Source organism: Engystomops pustulosus, chromosome 5, assembly GCF_040894005.1.
Source record: "Engystomops pustulosus chromosome 5, aEngPut4.maternal, whole genome shotgun sequence".
Lineage (NCBI taxonomy): Eukaryota > Metazoa > Chordata > Amphibia > Anura > Leptodactylidae > Engystomops > Engystomops pustulosus.
Window position 1 is genome coordinate 2,002,858 of NC_092415.1, and position 20,545 is coordinate 2,023,402.

The 20,545-nt window shown below is 41.7% G+C and overlaps 1 protein-coding gene and 1 long non-coding RNA gene across 2 annotated transcripts; one reads left to right on the top strand and one right to left on the bottom strand.

The window, feature by feature from the left end:
- Positions 1-1,354: 1,354 nt before the first annotated feature.
- LOC140133916 (ly6/PLAUR domain-containing protein 2-like) lies at positions 1,355-14,719 on the bottom strand. Its single transcript, XM_072154606.1, has 3 exons — positions 14,566-14,719; positions 3,214-3,330; positions 1,355-2,085 (listed from the first exon to the last, which is right to left on the bottom strand). Exons 1-3 carry the CDS (start codon positions 14,615-14,617, stop codon positions 1,688-1,690), a joined length of 567 nt encoding a protein of 188 aa, XP_072010707.1. The 5' UTR covers positions 14,618-14,719; the 3' UTR covers positions 1,355-1,687.
- LOC140133917 (uncharacterized) lies at positions 3,976-14,866 on the top strand. Its single transcript, XR_011855962.1, has 2 exons — positions 3,976-4,052; positions 14,551-14,866. It is a non-coding gene; the product is annotated as an uncharacterized lncRNA (long non-coding RNA).
- The last annotated feature ends 5,679 nt before the right edge of the window (positions 14,867-20,545 follow it).

Below are 20,545 nucleotides of genomic sequence, written 5' to 3' on the forward strand. Positions count from 1 at the left end.
ACACTGACGGGGATACAATACTTCCTATTGTTGTGGCTTTACGTGCTACAAAACGGCATCCATTTTTAATAATGTTGTAGGATTTTTCATCGGCTGTTTTATAATTTTTCATCGGCTTTTTTATAATCTTGATAATCTCATGGTAGTTGTTACTATATGGCAGTGATGGCGAACCTTTTAGAGCCCGAGTGCCCAAACTAGAACCAAACCTACTTATTTAAATGCAAAGTGCCAACATTGCAATTTAAGTGGTATCACGTTGCTACCTGTTTTGTCAAGGCTTTTAATTGTATCAGCGTCCTGAGGACACAAAAACAGTATCAAGAAAGAGGAGAAATTCAGACTATCATTGTAGATTCCTTCCAGGGCCCCCTGAACAGGAAGAAATGTGGGGCCCAGAGCAGGAGCTGCAATAATTACGCAGCCTTGTCTGCACCTCCTTGCTCCTCCTATAGTCCAAGGCTGCTAAGCATGTGTAGCTTTAAAATAGCCCTGGTCACAGCAGGTCCTGGGTGGCTAGGGACAGTAGGAGGAGGTTTTGATTCCTGTCTGGAAACTCTGTGCTGGGGTGATGGCCTGGGTGCCCACAAGGAGTGCTCCGAGTGCCACCTCAGGCACCCGTGCCATAGGTTCGCCATCACTGCTAAATGGTGTAGAGAAGATTATTTGGTTGTTTACATGTATATTGTCATTGTTTTGTGTCTTTTTGATTCATATATAATGGATTGTCTGTCCATGTTATCTACTGTACGTGCTGCATTGTTCAGCATCTGTTTGGTATACCCTCTATCTGTAAGTCTTTTTTCTAGTTTTTTTCTTTCCTGTGTATGTTTCCTGCTGTACTAGCCCAAACCAATGGACACAACACCTGCCTACATGATATTTTAGAACCCCAAAATGAAGCTATGGGGGTTACCCACCATTAAACATGGCTGCTGTCCTCTAATCCATGGTCACTCATCGGATCGAGCCTGGTACTGGATCTCTGCTCCACTAAAGTAAATAATACTGCAATACCTCCCACAACCTGTGGACAGGCGTGGCACTGTTTTGGATGCTTTAGCCCATGGCAACTATTTACAATGTGCCCAAATGTTTCGCGTCTGCAAAGCCAATCTGGGAAATTGATGCCCCTAGCTACTGGTCATGTGTATGATTGTATAAGAGGACCCTCCCGGCCAATCAGAGCCATGGTCACTTGTTGGGGCATCTATTTCCCAGATTTGCTTTTCCGTCGGCAATAATTCTGGGTCGGGTGGCCCAATTGGACCTTGGGGTCCACTCATCTCTAGCTATGAATATTAATTTGTAGGCTAAACCAAAGATCTGATATATGGAACACAGACCAAATCCCATCACTCAGAACAACTTTATTCCAAATTAATTAATTCAGTTACTTTGGAAACAACTGAAAAGAATATGAAAAAAAGTGTGAAAAATCGTGAGTCTAATCTGCATTCATGTTGAGGTGCAGGGAACATTTATCCACATCGATATGTTCCGGAATATCTCCTGCCTGGAACCAGGGACATCTCCGAGGCTCAAGGGGCTTCTCCACAAGAAACCATGGCTGGTCCCATCCTCAAGAGCTCATGGGCTGCACCCCCATAGCCGAGCCCATCATATAAATATTATCTATAAATTATTACTCTACTGGATGTGGCCATCAAAGATCATTAGCATTGGTCTAGATCTGTGAGAGACCTCTGATAACCACAGCAGCAATCATTGTGCTCACATGGGTCGTAGCCATGGAAGCTGAATTGGTGGATCCTGGAGTATAAGCCAATGTTTGGGTAACGTTAGTGTCTGCCATGGTGGTGGCCATACTGGTGCCATTCATGTTTGCCATGGTGGTGGCCATACTGGTGCCATTCCTGTCTGCCATGGTGGTGGTCATACTGGAACCATTGGTGGCGGGTGATGGAGTGTTGCTTAATCCCCCAGGAAGATAACCTCCATCATTGCAAAGATCCGTCGTGCAACAGTTGACCACATTGTCCCCTCCTAGAGCGTTGGAGTCGGTGGGGTGACAGGTCTCGGCACAATCCTTGGTTAACACTTCTGCTTCGATGAATGGAAAACCTGCAGTAGAATAAGGAAATGAGAAACTATAGACAAAGCTAAAGAGTCACCCCGAAGTCACAAGACCACCATAATAGAAAGGTAAATACTCGTCCAACTGAAACGGTTGGAAAGGCTCCTCGAAGGGTTTGTCCCTCACAGTTCATGTATCCCCCATCCTGTAGAGTTAGAGATTATTAGAGGTCCAATCACGTGAGCTTCCAGCAGTCAGACCCCTGGAGATCACTAACTGTATATATGGGATTGGTGGGAGTATCCCTGAGAATGATCGAGACCCTCTGGGCAGAAAGTCCAACTCACCATGAAAGAGACCACTGACGGGGATATTCTGGTTTTATAGAGTTGGGCCATAAGATCTATAGGTGTCCAAATCCTCAGGGCCTGTTCACACGTGGCACGTTTTGTTGACAGCAATGTTTTAATGCAAATCTCCTCTTCTCAGCTGTTGTTACAAACGCATGCATTACTGCCACGTGCTTTACTGCCACGTGCGCCACATGTGAACGCGCCCTCAAGATGGACCATCAATAGTTGGTTACAGGTGAACCCCTGGACCTTAGGCTGCATTGTGGAACTTGTGGACCTACATACGTCCCCCATAGACGGCGACGGCCACACCCACGTGTAGCATTGTACCGCTCTGCACACGGGGAATAGATGGGACGTGTCTTTGCCGTACGCTGTGCATTAGTATGGAGAGGGTAGGAGTCACCCTGCTCCGGGGGGCACACGTTCATGTGAATTTGCCCTTATTCTGATCACCTGGTAAACACATGGACACGGCGGAGGGAGCAGTGATCGGCATGGGTGCCCTGGCCGGTACGGAGTGACCCAGCAGACGAGGGCATCACCCTAATGATTCGGTGCGATGATGAAATCCTTATACATATTCCATGATCACAAATAACATTTCACAACATTCTTAATTATAACCTGTAATAACCTCGTACACAAGTCACACCGAAAGCAAATGTCCGAAATCTAGCGACCTCCTGCAGCCAGACTGCAGTGCATTGTGGGAGCGCAGCCACAGTCATGTGACACAGAGGGTTAACCCTTCTGATGCAGCTCTGGTTGTGACTAGAGTATGAGACGTTCTCAGGACCCGATGACTGTGCAGACACTCACCAGCACCCGAGCTCTGCGCCACGGACTGGCACCAGATCTGGGAGGGGAGACAAAGCTTCGTCTCATTACAGCTCACAATTGGTTTCTTGATGCAGGTGAAGCACAGCAAAGAGACGACTGAAAGAGGAAGAGACAGAGAAATATCAGGGATTGTGCATTACAGATAAAACATTGCTGATACACTGGGGGTCATTTACTAAGGGCCTGATTCGCTGTTTTCCGGGGTGTTACCCGAATATTTCCGATTTGCGCCAATTTCCCTGGAATTGCCGCGGGATTTTGGCGCACGCGATCGGATTGGGGCGCATCGGTGCTGGCATGAACGCAACAGAAATGGGGGGGCGTGGCCGAACAAAAACCCGACGGATTCGAAAAAACCGCCGCATTTAAAAAATGTGTCGCGGATCTGCCCCAATGTCTGTAACGGAGCAGCAAACACACAAACACCAGAGATCATCCTCAGGGCACATCCAGACGCCAGGCTATGGAGACCGAGGTGCCCCCCCGCGGAAGTTTACGGCCAACGAACACTGAAAGTATAAGAGCTCAATGTACTAAATTACCTTATATACACAATTTACATGTAGAGTGTATGTAGGAGGTTAAATTACAGATCCCTGTCACAACCAGAGCCTAGTTGCCCAGCTCATATAACAAGAGAATATTGTGCAATGAAAACAAGTAGAACATGGTGTCGAGATTAGACTGTCACACCCTCCTAATCCACCCGAAATACATTTACATTACTTGCACTTGGCTGCGAAGAAAGCTCAGGGGCAGGTGACTCAACCAAATGAACTGCATATAAAGCTGCAGAATAATCTCCAGAACTACACCAGGTAACAGTGTCACCTACCAGAAATTATAATACTGCCCCCTATGTACAAGAATATAACTACTATAATACTGCCCCCTATGTACAGGAATATAACTACTATAATACTGCCCCCTATGTACAGGAATATAACTACTATAATACTGCCCCCTATGTACAGGAATATAACTACTATAATACTGCCCCCTATGTACAAGAATATACCTGCTATAATACTGCCCCCTATGTACAGGGATATAACTACTATAATACTGCCCCCTATGTACAGGAATATAACTACTATAATACTGCCCTCTATGTACAAGAATATAACTACTATAATACTGCCCCCTATGTACAAGAATATAACTACTATAATACTGCCCCCTATGTACAGGAATATAACTACTATAATACTCCCCCTTATGTACAAGAATATAACTACTATAATACTGCACCCTATGTACAGGAATATAACTACTATAATACTGCCCCCTATGTACAGGAATATAACTACTATAATACTGCCCCCTATGTACAAGAATATAACTACTATAATACTGCCCCTATGTACAAGAATATAACTGCTATAATACTGCCCCCCATGTACAGGAATATAACTACTATAATACTGCCCCCTATGTACAGGAATATAACTGCTATAATACTGCCCCCTATGTACAGGAATATAACTACTATAATACTGCCCCCTATGTACTGGAATATAACTACTATAATGCTGCCCCCTATGTACAGGAATATAACTGCAATAATACTGCCCCCTATGTACAGGAATATAACTGCTATAATACTGCCCCCTATGTACAGGAATATAACTACTATAATACTGCCCCCTATGTACAGGAATATAACTGCTATAATACTGCCCCCTATGTACAGGAATATAACTACTATAATACTGCCCCTTATGTACTGGAATATAACTACTATAATACTGCTCCCTATGTACAAGAATATAACTACTATAATACTGCCCCCTATGTACAGGAATATAACTACTATAATACTGCACCCTATGTACAAGAATGTAACAACTATAATACTGCCCCCTATGTACAAGAATATAACTACTATAATACCGCCCCCTATGTACAGGAATATAACTACTATAATACTGCCCCCTATGTACAGGAATATAACTACTATAATACTGCCCCCTATGTACAGGGATATAACTACTATAATACCGCCCCCTATGTACAGGAATATAACTACTATAATACTGCCTCCTATGTACAGGGATATAACTACTATAATACTGCCTCCTATGTACAAGAATATAACTACTATAATAATGCCCCCTATGTACAAGAATATAACTACTATAATACTGCCCTTATGTACAAGAATATAACTACTATAATACTGCCCCCTATGTACAGGAATATAACTGCTATAATACTGCCACCTATGTACAAGAATATAACTGCTATAATACTGCCCCCTATGTACAAGAATATAACTACTATAATACTGCCCCCCTATGTACAGGAAAATAACTACTATAATACTGCCCCCTATGTACAGGAATATAACTACTATAATACTGCCTCCTATGTACAGGAATATAACTACTATAATACTGCCTCCTATGTACAGGGATATAACTACTATAATACTGCCTCCTATGTACAAGAATATAACTACTATAATACTGCCCCCTATGTACAAGAATATAACTACTATAATACTGCCCCTATGTACAAGAATATAACTACTATAATACTGCCCTCTATGTACAGGAATATAACTACTATAATACTGCCCCCTATGTACAAGAATAAAACTACTATAATACTGCCCCTATGTACAAGAATATAACTACTATAATACTGCCCCCTATGAACAGGAATATAACTACTATAATACTGCCCCCTATGTACAAGAATATAACTACTATAATACTGTACCCTATGTACAGGAATATAACTACTATAATACTGCCCTCTATTTACAAGAATATAACTACTATAATACTGCCCCCTATGTACAGGAATATAACTACTATAATACTGCCCCCTATGTACAGGAATATAACTACTATAATACTGCCCCTATGTACAAGAATATAACTACTATAATACTGCCCTCTATGTACAGGAATATAACTACTATAATACTGCCCCCTATGTACAAGAATATAACTACTATAATACTGCCCCCTATGTACAAGACTATAACTACTATAATACTGCCCCCTATGTACAAGAATATAACTACTATAATACTGCCCCCTATGTACAGGAATATAACTACTATAATACTGCCCCCTATGTACAAGAATATAACTACTATAATACTGCCCCCTATGTACAAGAATATAACTACTATAATACTGCCCCCCATGTACAGGAATATAACTACTATAATACTGCCCCCTATGTACAAGAATATAACAACTATAATACTGCCCCCTATGTACAGGAATATAACAACTATAATACTGCCCCCTATGTACAAGAATATAACTACTACAATACTGCCACCTATGTACAAGAATATAACTACTATAATACTGCCCCCTATGTACAAGAATATAACTACTATAATACTGCCTCCTATGTACAGGAATATAACTATTATAATTCTGCCCTCTTTGTACAAGAATATAACTACTATAATACTGCCCCCTATGTACAGGAATATAACTACTATAATACTGCCCCCTATGTACAGGAATATAACTACTATAATACTGCCCCCTATGTACAGGAATATAACTACTATAATACTGCCCCCAATGTACAGGGATATAACTACTATAATACTGCCCCCTATGTACAGGAATAAAACTACTATAATACTGCCGCCTATGTACAGGAATATAACTACTATAATACTGCCGCCTATGTACAGGAATATAACTACTATAATACTGCCCCCTATGTACAGGAATATAACTACTATAATACTGCCCCCTATGTACAAGAATATAACTACTATAATACTGCCCCCTATGTACAGGAATATAACTACTATAAAACTGTACCCTATGTACAGGAATATAACTACTATAATACTGCCCCCTTTGTACAGGAATATAACTACTATAATACTGCCTCCTATGTACAGGAATATAACTACTATAATACTGCCCCTTATGTACAGAAATATAACTACTATAATACTGCCCCCTATGTACAGGAATATAACTACTATAATACTGCCCCTTATGTACAAGAATATAACTACTATAATACTGCCCCCTATGTACAGGAATATAACTACTATAATACTGCCTCCTATGTACAAGAATATAACTACTATAATACTGCCCCCTATGTACAGGAATATAACTACTATAATACTGCCCCCTATGTACAGGGATATAACTACTATAATACTTCCCCCTATGTACAGGAATATAACTACTATAATACTGCCCCCTATGTACAGGAATATAACTACTATAATACTGCCCCCTATGTACAAGAATATAACTACTATAATACTGCCCCCTATGTACAGGAATATAACTACTATAATACTGCCCCCTATGTACAGGAATATAACTACTATAATACTGCCCCCTATGTACAAGAATATAACTACTATAATACTGCCCCTATGTACAGGAATATAACTACTATAATACTGCCCCCTATGTACAGGGATATAACTACTATAATACTGCCCCCTATGTACAGGAATATAACTACTATAATACTGCCCCCTGTGTACAGGAATATAACTACTATAATACTGCCCCCTATGTACAGGAATATAACTACTATAATACTGCCCCTTATGTACAAGAATATAACTACTATAATACTGCCCCCTATGTACAGGAATATAACTACTATAATACTGCCTCCTATGTACAAGAATATAACTACTATAATACTGCCCCCTATGTACAGGAATTTAACTACTATAATACTGCCTCCTATGTACAAGAATATAACTACTATAATACTGCCCCCTATGTACAGGAATTTAACTACTATAATACTGCCCCCTATGTACAGGTATATAACTACTATAAAACTGTCCCCTATGTACAGGAATATAACTACTATCATACTGCCCCCTATGTACAGGAATATAACTACTATAATACTGCCCCCTATGTACAGGAATATAACTACTATAATACTGCCCCCTATGTACAAGAATATAACTACTATAATACTGCCCCCTATGTACAGGAATATAACTACTATAATACTGCCTCCTATGTACAGGAATATAACTACTATAATACTGCCTCCTATGTACAAGAATATAACTACTATAATACTGCCCCCTATGTACAGGGATATAACTACTATAATGCTGCCCCCTATGTACAAGAATATAACTACTATAATACTGCCCCCTATGTACAGGAATATAACTACTATAATACTGCCCGCTATGTACAAGAATATAACTACTATAATACTGCCCCCTATGTACAGGAATATAACTACTATAATACTGCCTCCTATGTACAAGAATATAACTACTATAATACTGCCCCCTATGTACAGGAATATAACTACCATAATACTGCCCCCTATGTACAGGGATATAACTACTATAATACTGCCCCCTATGTACAGGAATATAACTACTATATACTGCCCCCTATGTACAGGAATATAACTACTATAATACTGCCCCCTATGTACAGGAATATAACTACTATAATACTGCCTCCTATGTACAGGAATATAACTACTATAATACTGCCCCCTATGTACAGGAATATAACTACTATAATACTGCCCGCTATGTACAAGAATATAACTACTATAATACTGCCCCCTATGTACAGGAATATAACTACTATAATACTGCCTCCTATGTACAAGAATATAACTACTATAATACTGCCCCCTATGTACAGGAATATAACTACCATAATACTGCCCCCTATGTACAGGGATATAACTACTATAATACTGCCCCCTATGTACAGGAATATAACTACTATATACTGCCCCCTATGTACAGGAATATAACTACTATAATACTGCCCCCTATGTACAGGAATATAACTACTATAATACTGCCCCCTATGTACAGGAATATAACTACTATATACTGCCCCCTATGTACAGGAATATAACTACTATAATACTGCCCCCTATGTACAGGAATATAACTACTATAATACTGCCCCCTATGTACAGGAATATAACTACTATAATACTGCCTCCTATGTACAGGAATATAACTACTATAATACTGCCTCCTATGTACAGTAATAAAACTACTATCATACTGCCCCCTATGTACAGGAATATAACTACTATAATACTGCCCCTTATGTACAAGAATATAACTACTATAATACTGCCCCCTATGTACAGGAATATAACTACTATCATACTGCCCCCTATGTACAGGAATATAACTACTATAATACTGCCCCCTATGTACAGGAATATAACTACTATAATACTGCCCCCTATGTACAGGGATATAACTACTATAATACTGCCCCCTATGTACAGGAATATAACTACTATAATACTGCCCCCTATGTACAAGAATATAACTACTATAATACTGTCCCCTATGTACAAGAATATAACTACTATAATACTGCCCCCTATGTACAAGAATATAACTACTATAATACTGCCCCCTATGTACAAGAATATAACTACTATAATACTGCCCCCTATGTACAGGAATATAACTACTATAATACTGCCCCCTATGTACAGGAATATAATTACTATAATACTGCCCCCTATGTACAGGGATATATCTACTATAATACTGCCCCCTATGTACAGGAATTTAACTACTATAATACTGCCCCCTATGTACAGGGATATAACTACTATAATACTGCCCCCTATGTACAGGAATTTAACTACTATAATACTGTCCCCTATGTACAAGAATATAACTACTATAATACTGCCCTCTATGTACAAGAATATAACTACTATAATACTGTCCCCTATGTACAAGAATATAACTACTATAATACTGCCCCCTATGTACAGGAATATAACTACTATAATACTGCCCCCTATGTACAAGAATATAACTACTATAATACTGCCCCCTATGTACAGGAATATAACTACTATAATACTGCCTCCTATGTACAAGAATATAACTACTATAATACTGCCCCCGATGTACAGGAATATAACTACCATAATACTGCCCCCTATGTACAGGGATATAACTACTATAATACTGCCCCCTATGTACAGGAATATAACTACTATATACTGCCCCCTATGTACAGGAATATAACTACTATAATACTGCCCCCTATGTACAGGAATATAACTACTATAATACTGCCTCCTATGTACAGGAATATAACTACTATAATACTGCCTCCTATGTACAGGAATATAACTACTATCATACTGCCCCCTATGTACAGGAATATAACTACTATAATACTGCCCCTTATGTACAAGAATATAACTACTATAATACTGCCCCCTATGTACAGGAATATAACTACTATCATACTGCCCCCTATGTACAGGAATATAACTACTATAATACTGCCCCCTATGTACAGGAATATAACTACTATAATACTGCCCCCTATGTACAGGGATATAACTACTATAATACTGCCCCCTATGTACAGGAATATAACTACTATAAAACTGTCCCCTATGTACAGGAATATAACTACTATAATACTGCCCCCTATGTACAAGAATATAACTACTATAATACTGTCCCCTATGTACAAGAATATAACTACTATAATACTGCCCCCTATGTACAGGAATATAACTACTATAATACTGCCCCCTATGTACAAGAATATAACTACTATAATACTGCCCCCTATGTACAGGAATATAACTACTATAATACTGCCTCCTAAGTACAAGAATATAACTACTATAATACTGCCCCCTATGTACAGGAATATAACTACTATAATACTGCCCCCTATGTACAAGAATATAACTACTATAATACTGCCCCCTATGTACAGGAATATAACTACTATAATACTGCCCCCTATGTACAAGAATATAACTACTATAATACTGCCCCCTATGTACAAGAATATAACTACTATAATACTGCCCCCTATGTACAGGAATATAACTACTATAATACTGCCCCCTGTGTACAGGAATATAACTACTATAATACTGCTCCCTGTGTACAAGAATATAACTACTATAATACTGCCCCCTATGTACAAGAATATAACTACTATAATACTGCCCCCTATGTACAAGAATATAACTACTATAATACTGCCCCCTATGTACAGGAATATAACTACTATAATACTGCCCCCTATGTACAAGAATATAACTACTATAATACTGCCCCCTATGTACAGGAATATAACTACTATAATACTGCCCTCTATGTACAGGAATATAACTACTATAATACTGCCCCCTATGTACAGGAATATAACTACTATAATACTGCCCCCTATGTACAGGAATATAACTACTATAATACTGCCCCCTATGTACAGGAATATAACTACTATAATACTGCCTCCTATGTACAAGAATATAACTACTATAATACTGCCCCCTATGTACAGGAATATAACTACCATAATACTGCCCCCTATGTACAGGAATATAACTACTATAATACTGCCCCCTATGTACAGGAATATAACTACTATAATACTGCCTCCTATGTACAAGAATATAACTACTATAATACTGCCCCCTATGTACAGGAATATAACTACTATAATACTGCCCCCTATGTACAGGGATATAACTACTATAATACTTCCCCCTATGTACAGGAATATAACTACTATAATACTTCCCCCTATGTACAGGAATATAACTACTATAATACTGCCCCCTATGTACAAGAATATAACTACTATAATACTGCCCCCTATGTACAGGAATATAACTACTATAATACTGCCCCCTATGTACAGGAATATAACTACTATAATACTGCCCCCTATGTACAGGAATAAAACTACTATCATACTGCCCCCTATGTACAGGAATATAACTACTATAATACTGCCCCTTATGTACAAGAATATAACTACTATAATACTGCCCCCTATGTACAGGAATATAACTACTATCATACTGCCCCCTATGTACAGGAATATAACTACTATAATACTGCCCCCTATGTACAGGAATATAACTACTATAATACTGCCCCCTATGTACAAGAATATAACTACTATAATACTGTCCCCTATGTACAAGAATATAACTACTATAATACTGCCTCCTATGTACAGGAATATAACTACTATAATACTGCCTCCTATGTACAAGAATATAACTACTATAATACTGCCCCCTATGTACAGGGATATAACTACTATAATACTGCCCCCTATGTACAAGAATATAACTACTATAATACTGCCCCCTATGTACAGGGATATAACTACTATAATGCTGCCCCCTATGTACAAGAATATAACTACTATAATACTGCCCCCTATGTACAGGAATATAACTACTATAATACTGCCTCCTATGTACAGGAATATAACTACTATAATACTGCCCCTTATGTACAGAAATATAACTACTATAATACTGCCCCTATGTACAGGAATATAACTACTATAATTCTGCCCCCTATGTACAGGAATATAACTACTATAATTCTGCCCCTTATGTACAGGAATATAACTACTATAATACTGCCCCCTATGTACAGGAATATAACTACTATAATACTGCCCCCTATGTACAGGAATATAACTACTATAATACGGCCCCCTATGTACAGGAATATAACTACTATAATACTGCCCCCTATGTACAAGAATATAACTACTATAATACTGCCCCTATGTACAGGAATATAATTACTATAATACTGCCCCCTATGTACAGGAATATAACTACTATAATACTGCCCTCTATGTACAGGAATATAACTACTATAATACTGCCCCCTATGTACAGGAATATAACTACTATAATACTGCCCCCTATGTACAGGAATATAACTACTATAATACTGCCCCCTATGTACAAGAATATAACTACTATAATACTGCCCCCTATGTACAGGAATATAACTACTATAATACTGCCCCCTATGTACAAGAATATAACTACTATAATACTGCCCCCTATGTACAGGAATATAACTACTATTATACTGCCCCCTATGTACAAGAATATAACTACTATAATACTGTCCCCTGTGTACAAGAATATAACTACTATAATACTGCCCCATATGTACAAGAATATAACTACTATAATACTGCCCCCTATGTACAAGAATATAACTACTATAATACTGCCCCCTATGTACAGGAATATAACTACTATAATACTGCCCCCTATGTACAGGAATATAACTACTATAATACTGCCCCCTATGTACAAGAATATAACTACTATAATACTGCCCCCTATGTACAGGAATATAACTACTATAATACTACCCCCTATGTACAGGAATATAACTACTATAATACTACCCCCTATATACAGGAATATAACTACTATAATACTGCCCCCTATGTACAAGAATATAACTACTATAATACTGCCCCCCTATGTACAGGAATATAACTACTATAATACTACCCCTATATACAGGAATATAACTACTATAATACTGCCCCCTATGTACAAGAATATAACTACTATAATACTGCCCCCTATGTACAGGAATATAACTACTATAATACTGCCCTCTATGTACAGGAATATAACTACTATAATACTGCCCCCTATTTACAGGAATATAACTACTATAATACTGCCCCCTATGTACAGGAATATAACTACTATAATACTGCCCCCTATGTACAAGAATATAACTACTATAATACTGCCCCCTATGTACAGGAATATAACTACTTTTATACTGCCCCCTATGTACAAGAATATAACTACTATAATACTGTCCCCTGTGTACAAGAATATAACTACTATAATACTGCCCCCTATGTACAGGAATATAACTACTATAATACTGCCCCATATGTACAAGAATATAACTACTATAATACTGCCCCCTATGTACAAGAATATAACTACTATAATACTGCCCCTATGTACAAGAATATAACTACTATAATACTGCCCCCTATGTACAGGAATATAACTACTATAATACTGCCCCCTATGTACAGGAATATAACTACTATAATACTGCCCCCTATGTACAGGAATATAACTACTATAATACTGCCCCCTATGTACAGGAATATAACTACTATAATACTGCTCCCTATGTACAGGAATATAACTACTATAATACTGCCCCCTATGTACAGGAATATAACTACTATAATACTGCCCCCTATGTATGTATATATATATATTTATGTTGGATGATGGTGACAGGATTTTTCTATGGTTTATTATTGACCTCAGATGCTGTTGGGTTATTCAGTACTTTTCAAAAGTAAATTTTTGAATTTGGAAAAATTAATTAAATGAAAAACAATTTATTTCACAAGATAAACATTTGTATCTATTAGTTATTATCTAAAGGAATTGGCTAATAAATGTCTTAATTTTCAAAAATATTGGGGAATATAATAAGACGCTTTGTATGATGATATTTCTATAATATTGTTGTAGGATCCGGTCTCTTACCCACATCCCAGAGGGCGGCGGAGGCCAGGAGTAGGATCAGGCGTCTCCTCATGGCGGATCCTCCGGAATATGGAGCTGTACCAGGAGATAAGGTTTATAAGCTCCTCATTAGCATAAACCACCAGACACAGACGAAATGATGAGAGGAATCGGGGAGAAGAGGATCCGCCCCCTCCCACCTGTTCCGGACATGATCCCGGACTTTTTCCATTCACGTCTGGAATTTTCTCACTTTAAATAATTAGAACTAAAAGTTCTAATTAATTTATTGCATAAATCACCCGGAGCGGATTCATCCTAATTAGTGTCTGTAATTACTCGAGGAGTTTATATAGCAATAACCTCGTCTTATTATTCAGATCATTCAAGTTCCATAAACTTGGCCTAAAAACGGGGAAAATACCGGAGACCCAAAAAACGACACAATCCTCCGACCTGCTGATTTTTACTTTTCTTTTCCAAAAATTTACAAATGATTGGAGGAATCACTGACGTCCATGTGAGTTTGGAAATCATTTGGAAAATTACCATGGCCGCCGGGTGGTCCACCAGAGGCTTGTAGGACCCTCTGGGACTGATCCGATCCCCGTGTGGACCTTCCATGCTCCGGTGGAGTTAGTAGAAACCAATGTGCCCATTTTTCTGCCATTTAGGAGAAGTCATTGGATCCCCCAAAATGGGCAGATCAGACACCTATGGTCTCCTGTGTGTGGCCGGCTTAGAGGGAACCTGTCAGTAGGTTCCCGTATACAGTGTACTGACCTCACAGGGGTCTGAGGTGGAACCAAATCACCAGAACCCTGGGGCCTCTTACCTGCAACTCAGGATCAACAAGTTTAGGAACCTCCTGAATGTTGGCAGCTCAAGGAGAACCGAGAAAAGTCCAAGTATTTGGTGGGTGTAAGGTGGGTGTAAGATGGGTGTAAGGTGGGTGTAAGGTGGGTGTAAAGTGGGTGTAAGGTGGGTGTAAGGAGGGTGTAAGGTTGGGGGGGGGTTGTCATTTGATGGTAAATTTTAGCAAAAGAAGTGTCGAGCTTGTTCCATTCCAGTCCGCCCTGTGCTAGAGGAGCAGTAGGTAGGTAGGACGGGTAGGTCAAATAACTGGCACCTCTATGGTGTTGCCAAGGAAAGGTGAAGCATCATCCGTGTCGGATTCGGGGGTAACATAGTTGGGTGTTCTTCATTGAACTTCCCAAGCAGCAGATACATGAGCAAAAAACTGACCTGACATGTCCGATCCCCAAAATGTTGGATCCCCAGTTCTGAGTTGTGGACTTTACGTTGTATCTGAGCTGTAAGCGGGATTGTCATTGTTCTTCTTTAAGGCAGTTCCTACATTTCTAATACTTATTGTAACTGTATCCAAAAGTTGGGAATGCCCCGGGGGTCGTCTAATCCTCGGGGGGTCGTCTAATCCTCGGGGGGTCGTCTAATCCTCGGGTGGTCGTCTAATCCTCGGGGGGTCATCTAATCCTCGGGGGGTCGTCTAATCCTCGGGGGGTCGTCTAATCCTCGGGGGTCGTCCTCTCCTCGGGGGTCCTCCTCGGGGGTCGTCCCCTCCTCGGGGGTCATCCTCTCCTCAGGGGTCGTCCTCTCCTCGGGGGTCGTCCTCTCCTCGGGGGTCATCCTCTCCTCAGGGGTCGTCCACTCCCCGGGGGTCGTTCTCTCCTCGGGGGTCGTCCTCTCCTGGGGGGTCGTCCCCTCCTCGGGGATCGTCCTCTCCTCGGGGGTCGTCCTCTCCTCGGGGGTTGTTCTCTCCTTGGGGATCATCCTCTCCTCGGGGGTCGTCCGCTCCTCTACACATAAGGAATATTTCATGCCATATTGGATGGACGACCTGGCTCCAGGATGGAGTCGTTACTCACAGCTCCCGTATTTAGGACTGAGGTCATCCTGATCCTTCCCCTTCTGGCCTAATATTTCTAGTCCCATGTGACCTGGTCCTATGGTTCACTGATTATTTACACCAGAGGAGTTAGTGGCCGGATATCTGGACGGGTGGAGACGTGTACGTGGGGGTGCGTTATCTTATCTCTCGCAGATCATGTGACCTCTTCCCGTCTTGTCAGTATAAGTAATATTCCTAATGTTCGTGATGTTCTGAGCAGAATAAGAAGGTCCCGAAACATTCTGTCCTCCTTGCATCACTCTACATCTACGGCTGTTAAAATCTTTATAATGTCCCTTATTTAGTGCTGTAATGTTATATAATTACACCTGGAGGCAGATTCCGCGCTCCTGGTGCCAAGAGAAACTAAACGCAACCGTAATGTCCCAGGACGAATTAGGTCCTCATGAAGATGCAGTCAGTGATGCAAGGAGCCATATGGAGGACTATTCTCTACACATCGTACAGGGAGGCACATGTAGTCTTCACATGCACCTTTAAGGGGCTGTCCCACTTTACATGGAGTCCTGCTAATAAATACCATGAGAGCATTAACTGCCTGTGTGCTGGACCTTTGGCCCCTCATCCCCTACAACTTTTGTTGACCATTTTATTCATAAAACAAGTCCAAAGGTCTCTGGACTCTGCGGCCAGAAAACAGGATGAAACATTCAGACTTATAAACAGTCATTTTTAATGAACCAGAATTTAACCCTCCTGTTTATCTCCAGTTGGACTTTATGGGTCAAAGTCGCAGGAAGGTGACGGGCTCTTCTGTGCCGTGACCCCTGGTGACACCTGATGACCGGGGGTCGTGCAATTGCTTGACTATTTTTTATAATCCTTGGACATTACATTGGACTCTTTGGACTACAGATGACACTAGATGACATTTCCGGCGCTGATGATCAATGTCTTTATTCCCTGATAAGTGTCTGTGTGTTGTTTGGTGGCTCAACTTGGAAATATCCACCTGGAGAGGGTTAAATGGGTTTTCCCATGAAAAAATTCTCTAATCTCAACCCCAATGGACTCTCTGAGCAGACACTTTATGATCCCTCTGTGCTGTGAGCTGACAATGTGCTTAGATTATCAGGGTTCAGGGTTTATCTACACTTTTATTTATCTTCTTAAAATTCTTCTATTATCTGACACATAAAAAGAGAGATGAGACAGATGAGAGATCCATGAGATGGATATAATACACAATGACACAGTCAGCCCTGCTACATCTCAGCCATAAAATACACTGGGGCTTACACTGGATTGCACTTTCGATGGACTGTTAATGGTTTCCGGGATTTGCGCCGCTGGGACAGGTATTTAGCAGGGGATTGTGTTGCACGCCATCGAATTTTGGCACATCTGCGACGCTTCCATGCGACAGAAATCAGGGGCAGGCAGTTGGACGTTCCAACTGATTCGGAAAAAAACGTGGGCTTTAACTTTAAATTTTGTGTCGCAAGATCAAGCACTTACATGCACCAGGAAGAAGAAGGTGAACTCCAGGGACCTGAGCGGGGAAGTGACACATGCAGGATATCGGGGGCAGGATCTTAGTGACTCCCCGCACAGCGCATTATACACGGACAATGCACTTACATGCACCAGGAAGAAGAAGGTGAACTCCGGGGACCTGAGCGGGGAAGCGACACATGCAGGATATCAGGCGCAGGAACTTAGTGACCCCCCGCACAGCGTATTATATACAGACAATGCACTTACATGCACCAGGAAGAAGAAGGTGAACTCCGGGGACCTGAGCGGGGAAGTGACACATGCAGGATATCAGGCGCAGGATCTTAGTGACCCCCCCCCCGCACAGCACATTATACACGGACAATGCACTTACATGCACCAGGAAGAAGAAGGTGAACTCCAGGGACCTGAGCGAGGAGCACATGCAGGATATCAGGCGCAGGATCTTAGTGACCCCCCCCCCCGCACAGTGCATTATACACGGACAATGCACTAACATGCACCAGGAAGAAGAAGGTGAACTCCGGGGACCTGAGCGGGGAAGTGACACATGCAGGATATCAGGCGCAGGATCTTAGTGACCCCCCCCCCCGCACAGCACATTATACACGGACAATGCACTTACATGCACCAGGAAGAAGAAGGTGAACTCCAGGGACCTGAGCGAGGAGCACATGCAGGATATCAGGCGCAGGATCTTAGTGACCCCCCCCCCCGCACAGTGCATTATACACGGACAATGCACTAACATGCACCAGGAAGAAGAAGGTGAACTCCGGGGACCTGAGCGGGGAAGTGACACATGCAGGATATCAGGCGCAGGATCTTAGTGACCCCCCCCCCGCACAGCACATTATACACGGACAATGCACTTACATGCACCAGGAAGAAGAAGGTGAACTCCAGGGACCTGAGCGAGGAGCACATGCAGGATATCGGGCGCAGGATCTTAGTGACTCCCCGCACAGCACATTATACACGGACAATGCACTTACATGCACCAGGAAGAAGAAGGTGAACTCCAGGGACCTGAGCGGGGAAGCGACACATGCAGGATATTGGGCGCAGGATCTTAGTGACTCCCTGCACAGCGCATTATACACGGACAATGCACTTACATGCACCAGGAAGAAGAAGGTGAACTCCGGGGACCTGAGCGGGGAAGCGACACATGCAGGATATCGGGTGCACGATCTTAGTGACTCCCTGCACAGCGCATTATACACGGACAATGCACTTACATGCACCAGGAAGAAGAAGGTGAACTCCAGGGACCTGAGCGTGGAAGCGACACATGCAGGATATCGGGCACACAATCTTAGACTGCATGATCATCGGAACAATGCACTATGGATGAACTCCTCGGCCGGGTAAGTAAATGTGCCCCACTGTTCTCTCTGCTATATGCCTCAGTGCTCTTCCTCTGGATAAAGATCTTATCTGCCTGTAGCTTGTAGAATAAGTGCAACACCCTCGCCGATGCAAGGCACAGGGGTTGTTGTGAATACGTCCCACCATGTAGCTTGCAGCCTGTGTAGGGTCTGATCAGCCCCACAGCATGTCACTACATAACACAGATGAGCACTGCAGTGGTAGAATCTGCCTGGTAAGGCAGGAGTTAATTCTAAATGTGATGTCATTCCAGCAACCAATCACATGTGTTATACTGTATGTCTGTGAGCTGAGATGTAATTGGAGGAGGAGTAGTCACCACCTGACCAGTGGGAGTAACAAAACCCCTGGTCAGGAAACTTCTAGAGTTCAGAAGAAGTGGGTCCTCAAAGCGCTCAATAAACCGGATGTCAATCTGAGTGGCGGGAGAGATGAGATCACTCAGAGTAGACGGGAGATCACGTGCAGACAGGGCGTCTTTAAAGGGGGGCTTTCTGGACAAATTAAAGGTTGCGACCAGGGCGGCTTCATTGTAGGCTAGATCAGCTAGATCAGCAGAACAGTCCCAGCAGAAGACGGACCGGAACTCAGCAAAGACGTTGGTGATATCAGCTGTGACCGGGTCTGTCCCGGAGGGGGGTAGCCCATGCCAGGTTGATGAAAGCCACTTTAGACGGTTCTGTGATGAACTGCGTAGGCATGAGTTCAATGTGCAGGGAGCACCGAGTGATAAAGCCCCGGCATAACTTGGGGTCCCCATCAAACTTAGACGGCATGGAAAATCAGTCTCCGCTTTGGTTCTGCAGAAGGCAGACAATCCGCAGTAGCAGGAGGGACCACAGAGACTTGATGTTCCGGCTGAGTAGTCATCAATTGTTGCAACATGGCTATGACTTGTCCGAATTGCTGACCTTGCACTGCAATCTGCTAGGCCACGATGGTGGTAAGATCCGCCAGGCCAGGTAATGGAACCTTGCCGGAATCCATGGCCGGAGCTCGCTGTCAGGCTCCAGAGTTAGGGGACCCACTAGATCACTGCGGAAAATAACGTAAGCCGACACCTGGTACACGGTTTTCACCAGAGCCCGGCGCAAAGCAGGTTGGACTTACTGAGGTGTGGTACCACCAGGTCATTGCACAGGTGCAACTTTGTCTGTGGTGACAGCCAAGTCGAGGTGCAGAGTCCAAGGTAGGATCGTGGTCGGGGATAGGCAGGAGGTC